This window comes from Dermochelys coriacea, chromosome 1 (genome assembly GCF_009764565.3).
Source record: "Dermochelys coriacea isolate rDerCor1 chromosome 1, rDerCor1.pri.v4, whole genome shotgun sequence".
In the NCBI taxonomy this organism is placed as follows: Eukaryota; Metazoa; Chordata; order Testudines; family Dermochelyidae; genus Dermochelys; species Dermochelys coriacea.
In genome coordinates, this window is record NC_050068.2 from 67,982,858 (window position 1) to 68,002,798 (window position 19,941).

General features: G+C 41.9%; 1 protein-coding gene across 3 annotated transcripts in view; it reads right to left on the minus strand.

Annotated features, from left to right (window-relative positions):
* Positions 1-19,941, minus strand: part of DIAPH3 (diaphanous related formin 3) — a 504,954-nt gene that overhangs the window by 353,881 nt on the left and 131,132 nt on the right. For 2 of the 3 annotated variants that reach the window (XM_043504572.1, XM_038385982.2), the window contains 2 exons: positions 7,036-7,377; positions 5,809-5,923 (listed from right to left, as the gene is read on the minus strand). In XM_043504572.1, the coding sequence (XP_043360507.1) occupies positions 5,809-5,923; positions 7,036-7,377 (457 nt within the window). Of the gene's footprint in view, positions 1-5,808; positions 5,924-7,035; positions 7,383-19,941 lie in introns of all 3 variants that reach the window. The other variant, XM_043504573.1, reaches the window with a different exon arrangement.

Here is a 19,941-nt window from a genome sequence, read left to right on the forward strand (position 1 = left end):
CTTCAAAGGGAACATCCTCCACAGTCGTTTTGGACCTCTTTGGGGAAACCTGATGAGTGCAGCCAAGAAGCTTGACTCAGCTGACACGGTGGCATGTTCCATCTCCACTGCCATCGTGTTGAGGCAAGTGCAAACTAGAGTGATAGCTTTGCCACTAGTTGGCCTTCATTAATGATGGTTTTGAATTGGTCCTTGTGAGAATCTGGGAGCTGCTCAGTTAAGGAATTGAGTTTTGAGTAGTTGATGTAATCATTTTTTGCTTTATGGCTTGATAGTTTGCAATATGGAACTGGAGAGTGGCTGATGAGTATATTTTTCTCCCATAAAGATTGAGTGGCTTCCAGTCCTGGTCATAGGGGATGGATTTCAGGTGACAGGTGGAAGAGGAGAGATTCTGTGTCTTTCGCTGGCATGTAATATTTTTTTAATTGGCCAACTTGCATGTTGGCAGCCCAGATGCAGGGGTGTGCCATATGCCTTTGGCAGGGTCCAAGAGAGCCTCGTTAATAGGGAGTGCTACTCTGGACAAAGTAGAGCAAAGTAAAATGTACAATAGTTTATGGTGTGATTCGATCACCTCTTGTAATAGTAGTTGTAATCGATCTGCCACCCTCTTATCTAGCTCCTGGGAAAGCATGAAGTCTTCTGCCAACAACAATGGAGGGAGCATCAGTGGTCATGAAGATGAGAAATTCATCTGAGGGGGGTAAGCCTCTTCCTCGACTTCAGCCTCTTGTTCCTCTTAAACGTTCAGGGGGCTTGGACGCCCTCGATGCAGCAGCCAAAGGAGGGTATATCATTGGCTCCTGATAGGCCATTAATTGAGCAGGAAGGGTCCTGGACATTGGAACCACGGCTGCCCATACCAGGAGGTCTGGGGGCCAGAGGGTCGGTATGGTTGAAGTCCATACAGGAAATGGGTATTAGAATATCAGGGTTGGAAGGGACTTCAGGAGGTCATCTACTCCAACCCCCTGCTCAAAGCAGGATCAAAGCCCAACTAAATCATCCCAAACAAGTCTAGTCTCTTAGAGTCTTTATTCTCAGGGGTAGACCCTGTCGCTCCCTGTGGTTAACCGCCTCTACCACTAGGGAAGTGGAAGCAGGATGGGTGTACAGGTACTCGTGGCCTTTGGATAGCACAAAGTATCAGCCCTCTTGGAGATGGGGGGCAAGGAGGAAGGAGTTTGCCACAGGGTATTGGTGGTCTTTGAAACTCCTTCATGAAGGGGCAGAACCACCCTGGCCGGTGCTGTAGAGCAGAAGACATCTAAGAGAGAGTCCAAGGGCTGCTCTAACTCCTCCACCCGAAGGCCCAGGTTGTTGACGACCCTCTTCAATAGTTCCTGGTGCACTTTAGCGTGATCCGGAGGAAACAGGGGAGGAGGCCCCGTTATAGCCTCGTCTGTCAAAGCAAGGAAGATGCCGGTGCCGTAGGGTCCTCCATAACTATTGGTGGCCCAGTGGCTTGTTCCCCCATCCCCTCTTGGACCTGGGGGTCCTTGCACCAAGGCTTTGTGCACCAGAGAAGGGCAGAAGAGAGGCAGCTGGTCTCTCCAAGGCTCCACACACCAAGTGGGCAGCCTGGGAAAGCTGGGTGAACCCCCACAGATTTCATGGGTGCCACAGGGCTGGTTTTGGTGCCAACAATGTAGCCAGCACCACTGGTACCGGAGCTGGTCCCGCAATCAGGGAACCTCGCTCCAAACCAGAATTGGATCCTGAGCCATTGCTCCCAGGCAACCAGCGCAGAGCAGAAAGGTGTCTCTGCCTCAACCAGTGCTAGTCACTCTGCCTGGAGTCCCATCTGAAACAAGGTCTTGGAGACTAGCAGCGTTCAACAGATCCGCGACAGCCTGGAGCCAGCCATCTACGTCTTGCACTTGATGAACTGTACCAGGATGAGGCACGAGACCAGGAATCGGAAGGGGCCTGGTGCCAGGAAGAGCACGCATGCGGTGATGCCTTTCTAGGGGATTGGTGACAGTCCAAAGAATGGTAGCAACGATCCCTCTCCTGATCTCTGGAGCGGTACCAGGGTCTCGGCAATACCGGGTGTCGGGACAGGTACTCCTGTCAGGGAAAAACTTCCGGCACCCGTTCATGTGGCGAGTACACACACACAAATTGAATGGACATGAGCAAGCACTTGAAGACGACGACGACGAAAGTGTTTTGTCTGTACAAGTAGAACAGCAAGCTCAACCTCATATCTAACATATGGCGATGCTGCTCATTCACACTGAAGTGTGGCTTGAGGAAAAAATATAGGCAAGTCAACCTGGTTAAGATGAAACTACCTTAGATAAAAAGTTTGGATGTGTCGTTAAAGACATCTTGTCTTTGAAGACTTGAGTATAAGGAGATTCTACCATTAAGGCTTATAATTCACTGACTCTTTTTGTAGATGTTATAGCCACCAGAAAGTGTTTCTTCTGGCAGAGGAGAGGCGAGCAAGTTGCTCTTGGCTCAAATGGAGGACCCTTACTAGGGAAAATCCCAATGATGGGGGAAGAGCAAAAGACTTTCTCTGATGTGGCAGAAGTCTCTGACCTCCCTGGAGCTTAAGGGGTCCAATTCACTCATCACAAAGGGGTCAGAGGAGAGAGACTTCGTATTTCTACCATCATTGGCAGCAACTCCAATCACACCAGACCTGACCGATCCCAAGATTTCAACTTTGATGGTACCAATGGAAAGGTTGTTACCAGAATGAGGTCTGATACTGAAAGAGCCCCAGCTCTGAGAGTTAGTATGTCCTAAGAGGTTGACAGAGTAGGTTTGCTTGACTTATGTGGAATAGCCAACTAAGAAGAGGAACTGCTCTTATATTTGTGCGAGTGTTTTCTGCCTTTCTGATGAGACTCTGATGGGTTACAGGCTCCCCTGTAGCAGAGCTGGACATCATGGCAGACATGCATTCCATGTAGATTCAGCTTGATGTACAGGAAGGGTCCCGGGCCAAGGTCCAACTGTGGCTTCTTGGCCTTTTCTGTAAGGTATTTTCTAATCCTAAATTCCCATGACTAATGGATACCTCCAGAGAAGGAGCAGCAAATATTGCACTTAGCTGTGACGTGTGCTTCCCCAAGACAGGACAAGCAGTGCAGATAGTCACTGTTGACCAAAAGGAATGAGGGAAGGAGACAATTCTTGAAGCCCTGAGTTCTGGGCATATCCGATACCCATAAGAAGGTACGGGGGGACGGGGGGAGGGTTGCTCCAGAGATAAGGAATCGAACTACAAAAACTTTTCTATAGGTTTTATATCTTTAAGAGTAACTACATAGAGAAAGCACTAACGCAACATTTAATACGTACAGCATGAAGACTTGAAGGAGGAGAGCCCCGGACAGCGGAGGTTCTGACCCAGGCGATACGGCAGTATGAAGGAACTGGAGAGGTTGTTAGCCCGCCCCATCCTTCATCTCCTCACCTGAAAGAATGAGGAAAGCAAGGGCACAGGCACATGCCAATGGACATGTCTTTCAAAATTCTCCTACTCCAGGCGCATAGAGCGCATGCCTACCCCTGCAGTAGAATACAGACAGGAACCAGCTTTCAAAAAAGAACAGGGTTTTTTTCCCCCCAAATCTAAATTTTTTTTTTAAACTCAGATCAGTTAACAAGCAGCCTCACATACATTGTTCTTATGTTTGTTGCAGTGGCATGCCTTTTGAGAATAATGTCATTAAGCACATACAAAACAGAGACTTCAGAATGGTGCCAGTCAGACAGTGCTTTCCTGAAAAAGCAATGCTGCATAGGTAGCTGGAGGAATGAGTTACTTAAACGTGAATGCATGTTTGTTTGGTTTCTTTGGCTCAGGCCATTTTGCCACATGCTTATCATTTTAGCACCAACAAATCTAGAAGGGATAGGGTTAATGTGAAGTTTAAGAAAAATTAAAAAAAAACAGATTTACAGTAAAATAAATTGTCATTAGCTTTCAGCAATTTTATTACTAGAACTTTCACAGGTTAACAAGTGTGCAGTTGAAATTATTAAACATTTTCAGTAAACTTATTGGCTCATTCAAATTTCTTTCTACCAAATAAACAAACAAACAAGGACTCATCTATTAATGCACCCATCACTCTAAAGAATAAATTCAAAATTCTTGTCCAGACTCTGAAGAAGATAAAGGGGCAATGTTGCTCAACCAGTGCTCTGATTTACTATGCTGTCCCCAGCATTTACTCAGTTTTGTCAATGCAATGAGTCATGACATTACCTTCATCTGCCACTCCCATGCTACTCCCCATGTCAGAGATACCCTCCATATATCCAATTCTCAAGCCACCAGTCTCACCTCATTCAAGTATCTCGTAGAAACTCACTTCAGGCATAGAATCTACAACGAAAAACTTCTTTACAAAGAAAAAAAAATCAGTCACTCCACGAAGTTAATACAGCCATGTTCAATCTCACACCGTCGTTCTTCTCATCTTCACCATCACATCTGCATTTTAGACTGCAAGTTTCTCAAGATATCTGTTCTGCAAAAGCCTATAAAATGCATCTCTGGATTCAATCCTAATAAACTATAACTTATTAATCACCCTGAAATAAAGGTAATTCTTGCCATGCAACATAACAAAGGGATCAGATTGTTAATCCAAACAATACTGTTCTTCAATATCTGAAACCATGCCACTAGCACCTAAGAAATAAAAACAATCACCACAATCATTATTCTGATGGTAGGTTCATACATAGTTAACTTGGTACAGAAACAATTATTTCTGTATCAGTATAGAATGTCATGGTGTTTTTCCTCAACAGTCAGTGTTAGTGAAGATATACAAATCTCTATTTTGGCATCTTCTTAAAAGCATACTTCAATATAGCTGTGATAGAAATATGCCCTATCACTGAAAAAGTGAAAACTTTGGAGAATTTCTGCCAAGGGCAGTCCTAACCCATAAATGCCACCAAATCTACTGGTCTGTCTCCCCACTTCTGGGACAAGGGAAACAGCTCACAGTTCAGACTCTCAGATGTCAAAGGGACATGAGATTATTAATTTTTCTGTTCAGGAAGGTAGCAACACACAACCACAGCATGTGAAAGGGAAATCCTTGGTTGCAACATACTCGGAAAGCAAATGGATAGAAAGAGGAGAAAACCAGGAGCAGGCTACATGAAACTACTTTAGAGAGGGGGCTGCCCTCTGATTAGCTGACCTTTCCACAGGCCTAAAAAAAGTGGGTCAGGGACAGACTGAACAAGAGCAGGATTTCATGTGTAGGAAGGAGGGAACCTCATAAAAAAACATTACCAAGAACTGTTTCCGGGAAAGCCTGGGTCAATTATACTCACATTTTTAATTGCTGCAATATTGGTTCAATGTGGACGTCTGTATCCTTGGTGCATCAATCAATCATGTATATTTGCAAGCTAAACACCATAACTTCTGCACTCTACATTGAGACTCACCAGTTTGTCAATAGCTCATCTTTTTACATTGTATGAACAGATACTCTTAAATATGACGGAACAAAATAGTCTGAAAATACCAGGAAGCATTTTGGTGTTTTTCACTGAAATTTTTGTTCTAACTCTCACATTACATACTGCTTTCAAAATAATGGCATAGAATATTACTTCAATAAAAATGAAGTGTGACTCTAAAATTTACTATTTTTCAGATTACATATTTTAATGTGCTCTCATGTAAAATACAGAGAGTCAAAGGGGTTGATATATACAATATTCTTTAAAATTAGTAGGCTGTGATTACAAATGGTCCGTTTGATTAGAAAATACAGCTTTAAAAGTAGTAAATCAAGTCAATCAACTACTTACCTTTCTTTTGACAACAAAACGCAAGCTCCAGTTTGCAAAGCAAATCAGCGCTCTCATACTTGTCCTCATCTGCTATTAGCCAGAAACAGTTTTCAGTCATTTCATGTGGCCTAATCTACAAATCAAAGAGATATCAAAGCTTCCTTGTAAATATGTAGCATAACCTTCTGTAAAATTTTACTTTGCTGTAAGGTCTACACAATACATAACAATGGTGAAGCAGCTGGTTGCTAAGACTGCTGCCTACCATGCTGAACAATACTGTCTCATTGTTTTCAGGTACTCCCATCTATCTGTATACATCTGTTCTTCTGTTGCCCCTTGTTTTGTACTTAAATTGTAAGCTCTTTTAGGCAGGGATTGTCTTTTTTTTGCATGCATGTACAACACCTAGCATAATGAAGTCCTGATCCACAACTAGAACTCCTAAGTGGTATGATAATACAAAACAATAACTGGACAGTTGAAAGGATGCATGTTCATAGAGTATTTCAATCACTGTTTTCACAACTACAAAGATTTCTAATTTTGAAAATACGGTACATCTAAAATATTAATGTACTAAAGATATTGTTTAAAAGAAATTAAATTCTGATGTTTAGAAGATGTCAATACAAACACCAAGATCTTTAACACAAACGCAGTTTTATCAACTTTTGTTTAGAATTGTTAGCATAAATCTGACTTTTGTGTTGAAGTGCTCATGACAAATGTCTATAGACAAAGATTTTACCATAAAGTATTTTATCAGTACTACCTTAGTAGTTAAGGGTTTAAATGTGTGCTGAATATAAATATAGAAAATTTAACAGTGTAGATTTAAAGCATCAATTTTAAGGGAGACCTTCTCTGAACACAATTGATTCAAACACGAATATAATACTGTATTTTTTAGCTATATTTTTCTTATGGATAACTCTTTACACTGAGTTTTTTGGTCCAAACATTTGTATTAATATAAAGGATAATGATTTTTTAAAAATTGATTATTTTTAAAGACGACCAAGTGATAAGATGGAAATACTGACAAGCAGAACTCCCTAGAGGAAGGAAGGGAGGAAAGAGTGGGGAGGAAAGAAAAAGTAAAACATAATAGGAGATTGATATAACATTATATTTTCATTAAATTGACATTCATTCTATACAGCTTACCCATCTGGCAATGCCAAATTACTATAATTTCTATGTTAAATTAGGCACCAGAAATTTTCCACATTTAAGTTTTACCTTTGACCAATTGAGCCTTTTCATGGTGATCTCAGGTTTGAATTCTTTTTTAGGCTTCAATCCAAAGGGCAATGTACGTGGAGGCGGAGACCACTGTACTCCAGGTAAACCTGGTGGCGGAGGAGGTGGTTGTAGTGCACCAAAAGATGGAGGCATTCCTGAGCCATTCAAAAAAGGCAGTGGTGGAGGTGGTGGCGGAGGTGGCACTGCTCCATTAAAAGGTGCTGGTGGGGGAAGTGGTAGTAATTGTTCAGGTGCTGCAGCAGCTGATGGAGGAATAGATGTGCCTCCTTGTATTGATGGTAAAAAATGAACATCTGATCCATGTGGTAAGGAGTCATACTGGGGAGAAAAAAAAAATTATTCACTCATTTTCTTAAACTGAGTGCCATAAGGTTCATATTTACGGAATAAATCAAAAAGTAATACTTTCAGTGACAGACTCCTCTATGAAACAATGAAATATGAATTTTATTGAAATGGACATGGTCTTGTTACATCTATATCTTTCATAATAAAAGTTCTTCATCTTGCAAACACAATTTAGACTCAGAAGCAGACACAAAAACATACCTAGAGATACTGTATTCAACACCTTGTTTCATTGGAGATGATACAATTGCTAAGACAGACAAGGTGGGTAAAGTAATTTCTGTTGGTGAGAGAGCTAAGCTTTTATGCTTAGAGAGAGCTCTTTTTCAGAGTATTTCTAAGAATAATTTTTCTTGCTCCTGGATGGATTTTTATCTAAACCAGCCAGAGTTTGAAGCAAATCAAGATGGTCAGATCCTCAAGTTGCTATTACAGCTCAAAAAGAACTATTCCAACAATCAAGGATCCAGAACAAGTGGCATCACTTGGGACTAACTTGGTCCAGTGATTATTAGAAACTACATGAACAAACAGGACTTCGGGGGAAAAAATCTGTTTTCCTAGACAAAAACAATTCACATTCTTAGAAGAAAGTTTTGAATGAAATAGTAAGTTTCTAGCTCTAACAGTTGTGAAGACGACATCACTTTATGTTTGGAAGGTTAAATCAATACCGTGATATCCTAAATCTGCATGATCCATAGCAGAGTGAAAATTGATCAGAGACTATTTGGTGAGGGTGGGCTTCAAATTTATTAGGCACATACCAACCAGCAGCTGATATGAAAGAAGCAGCCTCAGAACTGGATCCATAAAGTAGAAGTGAAACTGACATGGAAGACAACTCAGGAAAAACTACACTTGGATTTGCTATTGGAAATTTAAAAAAAAAGAGTAAAGGCAGGAATAGTAAAGAGGTGTAACAAAAGCAAGGTGCCTGTTGAAGTAGTATTTGGCAATAATGAGTTTTACTGGTATTTTTAAACACAAGTTATTCAATTAATACTTTTTTAATAGTGAAACAGCTCTCTAAGTCCAGAGCACCTAGGGCATACGGAGACATGCCTTTTTTTTTTTTTTAAACATTTGTATAAATCTAAAATACAACTATAATTTCTGCTCTTTTGACAAATTAGTTGTAAGTTGTTTTAAACATATTTAATAAAAAGAGTTGATTGTATTTATGATCTCTATAATATTGTCACTTTTAGCTATTGGTTCTTATTTATATTCCTGACTGGAAAAATGGAGAGTTCCTGCAATAATCTATTTGTTGTTTGTTTTCTTTATAAATGTCTAAAGAACAAGATGAAAGTGAACATGAAATGGGTGAAAGTGATCATGAAGTTATAGAGCAAGTGAAAAAGGAAGGAAAATGTAGATCCTCGACTTAGCAGGGAAGCGGAACTAACATCAAGATGGCTGAGGTATTTCATGTCTATTTCGCTTCAGTCTTCTGTAAAACGGTGACCAGATATTCCACACAATTAATATCAACAACAAAGAGCAAGAAACATAGGGAAAGAACAGGTTATAGAGTATTTAGAGAAGTTAAATACATTCAAGTCCACAGACCCTAAAGAAATTCATCCTAGGATACTTAAGGAACAAGCTGAAGCAATCTCAGAACCAATAGCAATTATCTTTTGGAACTCATGGAGGGTATGTGTAGCCCCAAAGGACTGGAGAAGGACAAACATAGCACCTATCTTTAAAAAGGGGAACAAAGAGGAACCAGGGAATTATAGAACAGTCAGCCTCACTTCTGGAAAAGTATTGGGGGGAAAAAATCAAATTTTAAGCACCCACAGGATAATAGGATTATGAGACTCAGCCAACATGGATTTTTCAAGAACAAGTCATGTCAAACCAAACTAATTTCCTACTTTGACAGCGTTACTGCCTAGTGGAGGTGGGGCTGGGAGGGGAGGAAGAAAAAGAATGGTTACTCACCCTGCACAGTAACATTCTCAATATGTGCCCCCCCCATGGGTGTTCCACTTTAAATGCACTAGTGACCCCTGTACTTTTCATCAGATTTTTCCCACAGCAGTGTCCATTTGGCCAACACATGCATGTTAGTCAGTCTCATGCCCTGTGCCATTGTTATGTAACACTGCGCAGGTGAACCGCCCTCAGTTTCTTCTCTTTGGTGAAGCTCCATGACAGAGAACTCTGAAGCAGAGAGAAAGGAGAGCGGGTAGTGGAGCACCCATAGGAACATACATCTCAAAGAATCAAAGGGTGAGTAACCATTTCTTCTTCGAGTAGTGTCGCTACAGGAGCTTCACTCTGGGTCACTACCAAACAGTATCCTCTAAGATGGGGTGGCTTTGGAGTCGAGTCCAGTAGAGAGGAAACTACAGCCAAGCCAAACACAGTGCCAGAGCCAGATTCGTGAGATATGGCATATGTCAAGTTTCCTTCCCCACTCTGAACTCTAGGGTACAGATGTGGGGACCTGCATGAAAACCCCTGAAGCTTATTTTTACCATCTTAGGTTAAAACTTCCCCAAGGTACAAACTATTTTACCTTTTGTCCCTGGACTTTATTACTTCCACCAACTGTCTAACAAATGTAACAGGGAAAAAGCCCACTTGGAAATGTCTTTCCCCTCCAAATCCCCTCCAAGCCCTACACCCCCTTTCCTGGGGAAGGCTTGATAAAAATCCCCACCAATTTGCAGATGTAAACACAGACCCAAACCCTTGGATCTTAGGAACAATGAAAAGGCAATCAGGTTCTTAAAAGAAGAATTTCAATTGAAGAAAAAGTAAAAGGATCACCTCTGTAAAATCAGGATGTTAAATACCTTACAGAGTAATCAGATTCAAAACATAGAGAATCCCTCTAGGCAAAACCTTAAGTTACAAAAAGACAAACAGGAATATACATTCCATTCAGCACAGCTTATTTTATCAGCCATTTAAACAAATCAGAATCTAACGCATATCTAGCTAGATTACTTACTAAGTTCTAAGACTCCATTCCTTTTCTGTTCCTGGCAAAAAAAAAAACAAAAAAAACCACACAGACAAAGAAAACCTTTGTTTCTCCCCCCATCCAGCTTTGAAAGTATCTTGTCTCCTCATTGGTCATTGTGGTCAGGTGCCAGCGAGGTTATCCTAGCTTCTTAACCCTTTACAGCTGAAAGGATTTTTCCTCTGGCCAGGAGGGATTTTAAAGGTGTTTACCCTTCCCTTCATATTTATGACAGCATAGCATTTGATAAATGTATGTATAGATGTCCAAGTAGAAAGCTTTACAGATTGTGATAATCTGCTCATTCTTGAGGAAGGCCTCAGAGGCGGCAATGGATCTTGTAGAGTGAGTGTGTATATCCAAAGGTGGTTGAATATTGGAAGACTGGCAACAAATGTTAATGTAGCCTTGGAAAGCCTCCAGTTAGAGATTGCTGACCCTTTTGATCTATCTGCTAGCAAGATGAATAACTTATGGGTCTTTCTGAAGGGCTTTGTCTTATGTAGATAGAAGGCCAGGCCTCTCCTAACATCCAGGGTGTGCAGCAGAGATTTAGATGCAATTTGGGATAGAAAACAGGCAGCTGAATGGGCTGATTGAGATGAAACTCGGAAGAAAATTTAGGTAAAAATTTGGGGTGGGGTGGCAGTGTGATCTTGTCCTTAAAAAATGCTGAAGAGGAGAATGCCATCAGGGGCCCTATTTCTCCAGCCCATCACACCAACATGATGGCTAACAGGAATGCTGGGTTCAGTGACAAATGGACCAGTGACCAGATACACAGAGGTTCAAAGGGTGATCTTGTGAAGCATTTAAGGACCAGATTGAGGTCCTATACGAGAGTAGGAAGTTGGACCAATGGATAGAAGTTTCCCAGCCCTCTGAGGAATCTCACTGTAGTAAGGTGAGCAAAGACAAAATAACCCTCCACTGGTAGGTAGAAGCCATGCTGGCTGTCAGGTGGACCTTTATGGAGTTCATCAATAGATCTGAGATTTTGAGAGTTAGAGCGTATTTCAATATATCCGGAAGTGATGCAGTCACTGGAGGAATCTGTCTGTGGTCACGCCAGCTTACAGACTGAGAATACATGTGGCGAGTAGATTGTTTCTTGCTATGTAATAATACCTTTTTAAGTCTTCTGAGCAGGCTATGTCTCATCCCTAGAGCCATGGACAAACTATGCTTTGAGATGAAGCACTGTGCGACTGGGATGAAGAATATTCCTGCTCTCCTGGGAGACAAAATGAGAGGCAGTGTGAAGAGTAATCGGACAGCAAATAGCCAGTTGCATCAGGTAAGGAAACCACATTTGTCTAGGCCAGGTCAGCGCTATGACGATGACTCTGGCTTTCTTTATTTTGAGCATAACTTTGGCTATTAGAAGAGTTGACAGAAATGTCTAGAGTAGGGAAAAGCATCCCCTAGGGATTGGTGACCCAATCTGCCCCTAAAGCAGAAGCGAGTGCATTTCTTGCTTGACTCTGTGGCAAACAAGTCTGTGGAGTGCCCACTGATGGAATATGTAAATATGCTGGAGTCTATTTCCCACTTGTGGTCTTGGAAGAATTATCTGCTGAGAGCATACATGGTCACATTCTGTGGAACTGGGATATAGGCTGCTGTGAGGATGATCTGGTTTCATATGCGCTAATGCCAAAGCTTGACAACCTCGGTGCAGAGGAAGGCGGAATCTCGTTTAGCCTTGACAATTGATGTAAAACTTGCATGATATATTGTCCGTCATGATCTTTATGCGTTTGCCCCAGTTAGTGGTATGAACCACAGAGAGGTATCTGACCACTCTGAGCTCCAGGATGTTGATGTGTAGCATTGCCTCTTGTGATGTCCACTTCCCATGTATAAGCACTCCTCATCCAAGCAAAGAGGCATCTGTCATTATGACAACATTTGGGGAAGGACATGCAAATGGGATTTCTGTGCGCATGCTGTGATGACCTTTCCATCAGTCAAGGGATTGTTTTACAGAGGTACATATGGAAAGCAGCATATTTAAACCATGTCTGGTTGGTGAATTGACAGTTCTGGGCCACCTTGAAGGCAGCACATTTAAAGCCAGGAATGTTACATAATGAAGTTCCAGGAAGCGACCTCTCAGCAACCAGTTGTTCAGGTAAGGGAATATTAAGACACCTTCCCTGCAGAGCTGTACTGCTACAACCAACATGACCTTCGAAAAGACCCTCAGGGCAGATGACAGGCCAAAGGGAAGCACTCAGTATTGAAAGTGGTCCTGGCCACAATGAAAGATAGGAATCGTTTGTAGGAAGGTGGATAGCGATGTGGAAATGCACATTGTGAAGGTCAAGGGCTGAGAACCAATCCTCTTGCTCTAGTGATGGAATGATTACAGCAAGTGTAACCATTTTGAATTTCTGTGCTTTCACACAGGTGTTTAGTAGCCTTAGGTCTAGGTTGGGTCTCCAATCTCCACTCCTTTTTGGTACCAGGAAGTACTGTGAATAAAGTACTTCCCTCTGTGCTGCATGGAGACTGGTTCTATAGCTCCCAAATGTAAGAGTGCGTCTATTGCTTGATGAAGCATACTCTGAAGGGGGATCCCCGAAAAGGAACGAGGAAGGGCGGAGTTCGTCGATGAAGAGAAGTGGATCGTGTAACCTGTAGGGATCTCCTCCAAAACCCACTTGTCTGTAGTGATCAACTCCCAGGCTCACCTGAAGTGTCGAAGGCAGTCGCCAAAGGGAGGAAGAAAGGAGTATGGAATGGCGATTCAGACTCTCAACCAATCCCTTAAAATTGATGCTTGGAGGTGGATGGTATGAGTCGGGAGGCTGAGAAGATGACCTTTTCCTTTTCTGAAATCTCTGCCACCTTTAGTATTGCTCATAGCACCTCAGTGAAGAAAGGAATTAGATCGAGCAGGATCTCCAGGCAGTGAGACTTGCTGAGTTCAGTCTTGTAGATGGGTGTATAAATTAGGTCTGTCGATTAATCGCAGTTAGATTTCAGGTAAGGTAGATTTTGGAGTCCTTTAATGTTCTCAGAGACTCGTCCATAATATCTACGAATAACAACGAATAACGAATAACTTAGATGCATCAAAATGAAGGTCCTCTACTATACTCTGGACCTCTTTTGGGAATCCAGAGAGCTGGAGCCAGGAGGCTCTTCTCATTTTCACCGCAGTAAGCAATCAAATGGGCAATGGTATCAGCGGCTTCTAAGAAAGCTTGTAGGATTGTCCTGCCCAGTATCTACCCCTTTGCAATAAGTTGCCTGGAACTGATCCCTGTGTTCTGTCAGTAGATGGTCCATGAAAGACGTCAGTTTGGTGTAATTCACATAGTTGCACTTTGCCATCAATACTTGATAATAGGCAATTCTAAACTGCAGGGAGGAGAAGGAATAAGACTGTCTCCCCAAAAGATCCAGACACCTGAAGTCTCTGTCATGAGGCATGGTTTTAGCATGGTGCTGCCTATCAGATTCATTCACTCTGTCAACTACCAAAGAGTTAGGTGAGGGATGAGAAAATAAAAATTCTTAGTCCTTTGCTGGGACGCAATACTTCTAATCCTCTCTTTTTCATCTAGACAAAATAAAGCTGCATGTTCCAGATCTTCACTGGGTCCAGAAGAGCCTCATTAACAAGCAAGGCTATACAGGCCGAGAAGGTTGATGGGAGAATGTTGAAAACCTTATGATAAGGTTCTGTCAGCTCCTCAAGAGGAATCTATAGAAAGTCTGGGACTCTCTTGACCAGGTCCTGGAAATATGCATAACTGGTTGGTCCCAAAGAATAGTAATCAATGGATCACAGTCAAGCTGGAAGGGCATATCAAGTGGGGTCCTGCAAGGATCAGTTCTGGGTCCAGTTCTGTTTAGTAACTTCATCAATGATTTAGACAATGGCATAGAGAGAGTACACTTATACATTTGCAGATGATACAAAGCTGGACGGTGTTGCAAATGCTTTGGAGGATAGGATTAAAATTCAAAGTGATCTGGAAAAACTGGAGAAATGGTCTGGTCTGAAGTACACAGGATAAAATTCAATAAGGACAAATGCAAAATACTCCAATTAGGAAGGAACAATCAGCTACAAGTATGCAAAATGGGAAATGATTGCCTAGGAAGGAGTACTGAAGAAAGGTATCTGGGGGTCATCGGGGATCACGAGCTAAATATGACTGAAGAGCGTAACATTGTTGCAAAAACAAAAAAAAGCAAACACCATTCTGGGATGTATTAGCATGAGTGCTATAAGCAAGACACAAAGGAATTCTTTGCTCTACTCAGCTGGAGTACTGTGTCCAGTTCTGGGCCTCACATTTCAGGAAAGATGTGGACAAACTCAAGGAAGTCCAGAGAAGAGCAACAATAATGATTAAAGGTCTAGAAAACATGACCTGTGAGGGAAGATTAAAAAACTTAATTTTGTTTACTCTGGGGGAGAACCTGAAAGGGGACATGAGAACAGTTTTTAAGTACATAAAAAGTTGTTCAAGGAGGAAGGAGGTAAACTGTTCTGAGGACAGGACAAGAAGCAATGGGCTTAAATTGCAGGAAGGGCAGTTTAGGTTGGACATAAGGAAAAAATTCCGAACTATCAGGGCGGTTAAGCACTGGAATAAACTGCCTAGGGAGGATGTGGAATCTCTATCAATGGAGATTTTTAAGAGCAGGTTAGACAAACACGTGCCACAGATGGTCTAGATAATACTTAGTCGTGTCATGAATGCGGAAGACTGGACTAGATGTCCTCTCGATATCCCTTCCAGTCCTAAGATTCTATGTTTTTATGTTTAAAATCATCCACCAGGGATAGAAGAGGGGGCATGACTGCTTCTTCCGGAAATGGAGAAGATATTGGTTCTAGGAGATATCCTTTCCATCAGCTCCAGCCTCATGTTCCTCAAGGGATTCTTCTGGAGGATCAGGCCTTGTGGAGGGAATAGGTGATTCTGGTTCCTTCTCTCTTTGGTGTGTGATACTCAACGCTTGGGAAAATAGTTGGTGATAAGCCACAAAGGGGTCCAATATAGCCAGGGAGGAAGTGCATAAGGCATAGGAGGCGGCAACGAAGGTTGCTCATATCAGCAAGACATTGGTGGTAAATGTGGGCTGTGAAGAGTTGCAGCTTCAGCAGAGGCTTCTGGAAAGGGGTCTCTGTAGTAGTGAGGAGGAGAGCCCTGACCTGACATTTTAGACCAATGCAAGGTCTTCATCAGAATCCTCTTCTTCAAGCTTACTCAGGAATGGTGAAGCGCCTGAAGAGATCTGAGGTGAAACAGTTGGTGCCAGGCTAAGTTCAGGCAATCTGGATGTTCTCCATACTGACAGCACATCGGAGCCAAGGAGCAGCGAGTTGGGTATCTCAGATACAGCCACATCCCAAGAAAACCAAAACTCCTGCAGTACCACAAGGGTAATCAGTACCAAGGCTGAAGTCTGCACCAAGGTAGTTACAGCTGAGGATGCTGATGGTACCACAAGCTTTGGGCGCTTGGAGAGAAGTGCAGTTGCTGATGGTACCAAAGATCTCATGCATTCCAAGGAAAGCACACTTGGAGCCTGGGTGGGTTTCTTAGTTATCAAGGAAGAGTTCATCTTGCCACCCCAGTCCACTAATGTTACTGATGGTCTCTCCAGTCCCGGGGCCTTGCGGTCTAGCTGTGCTCTGGGTACCCGAGGAACCAGGAGCCTCGACGGTACCTGACTGAAGAGCCAGTGGTACTGAGATAGCAGAGGAGACTGACAACCTTGGCTTTTAAAAAGGTAGGTTCTCTATCTGGTGAGCAAGGGACACATTCTTTCGAGGACCTATGAGAGGAGATCTGTCTTGCTCTCTCTTTTAGACTCCCTGGAGGTGTGGGCCTGTGGTGCTGTTGAGGAAGTAGATCTGCTCAGTGACCCTTGTACTGAGTCAGAAGCTGGCTGTAGAGAGCTCTCCGTCACAAGAAGGAGAAGCTCTCTCTCCCTTTTTCTGGCTCTTGATTTTAGTGCCAGACAAAAGTTGCACTTCTGAGCAACGTGTGATTCGCCAAGGCAACGAATCCATTGGGAGTGCCCATCGTTGACCAGGATCACCTCTCAGCAGGACAGACAACACTTGAAGCCAGGAGAACCAGACATAACCTCTCAACTAGAAAGCTAGTAACTATCTAATACAGTGATACTCAGACTGAGGCTCGGAATCTGCAAGTGCCTCTCTAATGTGTTTCCTGGGGCTCTTTGCAGCACATATTAAAACACTCTGTGATTTTATTATTAACCTATCTAAGTTATTAGCCAATCAGGATGCTTTTACTACGTTATTAACCAATTGTATAATACTTGATCAGGCATTTTGCTGTGAGAATAATATACATTATATATGTCGTAAATGAAACAATGAATTCACTCTACTGTGGCTCTTTTGAATAATGTTGATTGCTAATTTAGCTACTGAACCACTGAGATCCAAGTTTCAGAGTAGCAGCCGTGTTAGTCTGTATTCGCAAAAAGAAAAGGAGTACTTGTGGCACCTTAGAGACTAACAAATTTATTAGAGCATAAGCTTTCGTGAGCTACAGCTCACTTCATTGGATGCATCGGATGAATTGAAGTGAGCTGTAGCTCACGAAAGCTTATGCTCTAATAAATTTGTTAGTCTCTAAGGTGCCACAAGTACTCCTTTTCTTTTTGAGATCCAAGTGTTACTGATCTAATATCTCCCTAAATACAAAATAGAAAAAAAAAGATTTGTTTATGAAAAGAGAGAAGCTATATAAAAAGTATTTACTAACTATGGGAAAGTAACATTAATACTACAACTAGCTATCAATAAGAAGAGAAGCAGAATTGAGGAAATCTCAACAGGACAGCTCTGTCCCAGGTCAACGCGGTTGAGAAGGAACTGAGGGCTGTTTGCCCGCACAGTGCTAAATAACAGCACGGAGCACAGGACAGACATGAGTGGGCCCAATGGATACTGCTATGAGAATTCTCTGATCAAAGGTGCAGGGGGTGCCAGCGTGCCCAGAGTGGGGCACCTGTAGGGACACTACTCAAAGGAGTAGATGTGAGATATACTGATTTCAGTCAGGCTTTTGACAAGACCATACTCAAAGAGTAGTTATGAACGGTTCACTGTGAAACTGGGGTCCCACAGGGGTCAGTACTGGAGCCAGTACTATTCAATATTTTCATTATTTATTTGGATAATGGAGTAGAGCATAAACATATAAAATATACAGAGGACACCAAGCTAGGAGAGGATGGAAGCACTTTGAAGGACGGGATTAGAATTCAAAACCACCTTGACAAATTGGATAATTGGTGCCAAGTACTACACTTTGGGAAGGAAAAATCAAATGCACAACTACAAAATGGGGGAAAACAAGCTAGGTGATAGTACTGCTGAAAAAGGACCAGGGGTAAAAGTGGATCAAAAAGAAATTATGAGTCAACAAACATTATACAGTTGTGAAAAAGGCTAGTATCATTCTAGGGAATATTAACAGGAGAGTCGTAAGACATGGGAGGTAACTCTCCCGATCTTCTTGACACTGGTGAGGCCTCAGCCCAAGTATTGTGTCCAATCCTTTAGGAAAGATGTGGACAAACTGGAGCAAGTCCAGAGGAGAGAACAAAACGCAATAAAAGGGTTAGAAAACCTAACCTGTGAAGAAAAGGGAATAAGGAAATGCTTAGTCTTGAGAAAAGATATGAGGGGAGGGCAACCTTATAACAGTCTTCTGAAATGTTAAGGGCTGTTATAAAGAGGACTGTGGTCAGTTCTCCGTTTCCACTAAAAGTAGGACAAAAACTAATGGTCCTAATCTGCAGCAAGGGAGATGTAGGTTAAATATTAGGGCAAACTTTCTAACTATAAGGGTAGTTAAGCACTGGAATAGGCTTCCAAGGGAAGCTGTGCAATCCCCATCACTGGAGTTTTTAAGAACAGGTCAAACACCTGTCAGGGATAGTCTAAGTTTACTTAGTCCTGCCTCATTGCAGGGGGCTGGACTTGATTTCTCAAGGTCCCTTCTAGATCAATATTTCTATGATTAAGCAAAGGATAGGAAATACTTTTAAAACAAGGAAACAATGAAATATCAGAATACAATAAATAGTACACAACCGCTCTATTCCTTTAAATTGTTTGCCCTTCTGCAAGTCCTCTGGGAGCTCAGCTGTCCTCCTTGAGTTCCAAAAAATAATTGCTAATTCTGAAATTGCTTCACCTTGACTAGTAGGCCTAAGGTACATTTTTCAAACTGGCTAATAAATTAAAAGAATTAATTATGAATATACATCAATGCTACAAAACAGTTAGGGTTTTGTAAAACAGAGAAAGAGGGAAAGAGGGTCCCAACACACAAAATTAACTGTTAAGTAGCTGCTAATGGAATGAGAAGACGAAGGGTCTCTTTTCAAACTTGTCCTAAATATTCAGATCCGCCTGAAGTTGTTTACTTGCAGCATTCAAAAGTGTAAAATCAAAACAGTTAATTTTTTGAAGTATATAATAGTTGGGAAACGGATTTATACGTGACTGATGTGGGCATGTTTGTCGTGTATACACCATGAGTACAGCTAAAAGCATACTGAAGTGCTATGTTTAATTCAATGAATTAAAAAAAAAATAGAGTACAGCTCAGAAGCTACACAGCACCTCATGTCACCATCAAAAAATAAGGGGCGATTTTTTTTTTTTTGGTCAGTTTTGCCACGAAATGTATATAAAATGTGGTCATTTCTTAGCCCAACGTCTACCACTATAAGAAAGCAGTTAAATATTTTTTGAAAAGGCAGTAGATTTCAGGCCTTTTTTTTTTTTGGGTGGTGAAGAGATGTGTACCTTTAAAGTAAGTACTTAACTCCTTAATAGTGTTTATGGAATATCAATGGCTAATTGAACAAACAAAACATGTAGATAAACTAATTTACTTGTCAACGAAACTAAAATTATAAAGTGTGTCTATACAAGCTCAAGATGTAAACCAAGAAAACATGGTCAAGAAAAAACGGTTAGTAACCTTTCGTAACTGTTGTTCTTAAAGATGTGTTCCTCATGTCCATTTCATGCTAAGTGTGAGCACACCAGGTGCACTGTTGGCAGAGATTTTTCCCTTAGTGGTATCCATAGGGCCAGCTCTAGTGCCCTCTTGAGTCATGCACATAAGCGCCAGCATAATGGGTGCCACCAACTCTCTCAGTTCTTTCTTGCCGGTAACTCCAACAGAGGGTTAGTAAATTGGGTCATGGAATGGATACGAACACTACCTCTCTAAGAACAACCACAGTTATGAAAGGTTAGTAACCATTTTTCCTTCAAGTGATTGCTCATGGACATTCCAGGTTAGGTGACTCACAAGCAGTACTCCAGGAGGTGGGATCAGAGTTCATGAATGTGCTAATACTGCTCTCTCCTGAAACTGGCATCACCTTGGGCTTGTTGGGTGATGGCCTAATGGGATTGTGTAATGGTATGAACTGACAAACAGGTTGCAGTTATGCAGATGTCCTGGATTAGTACCTGCTCAAGAAATTCTACTGCTGAAGCCCGAGCTCTTGTGGAATAA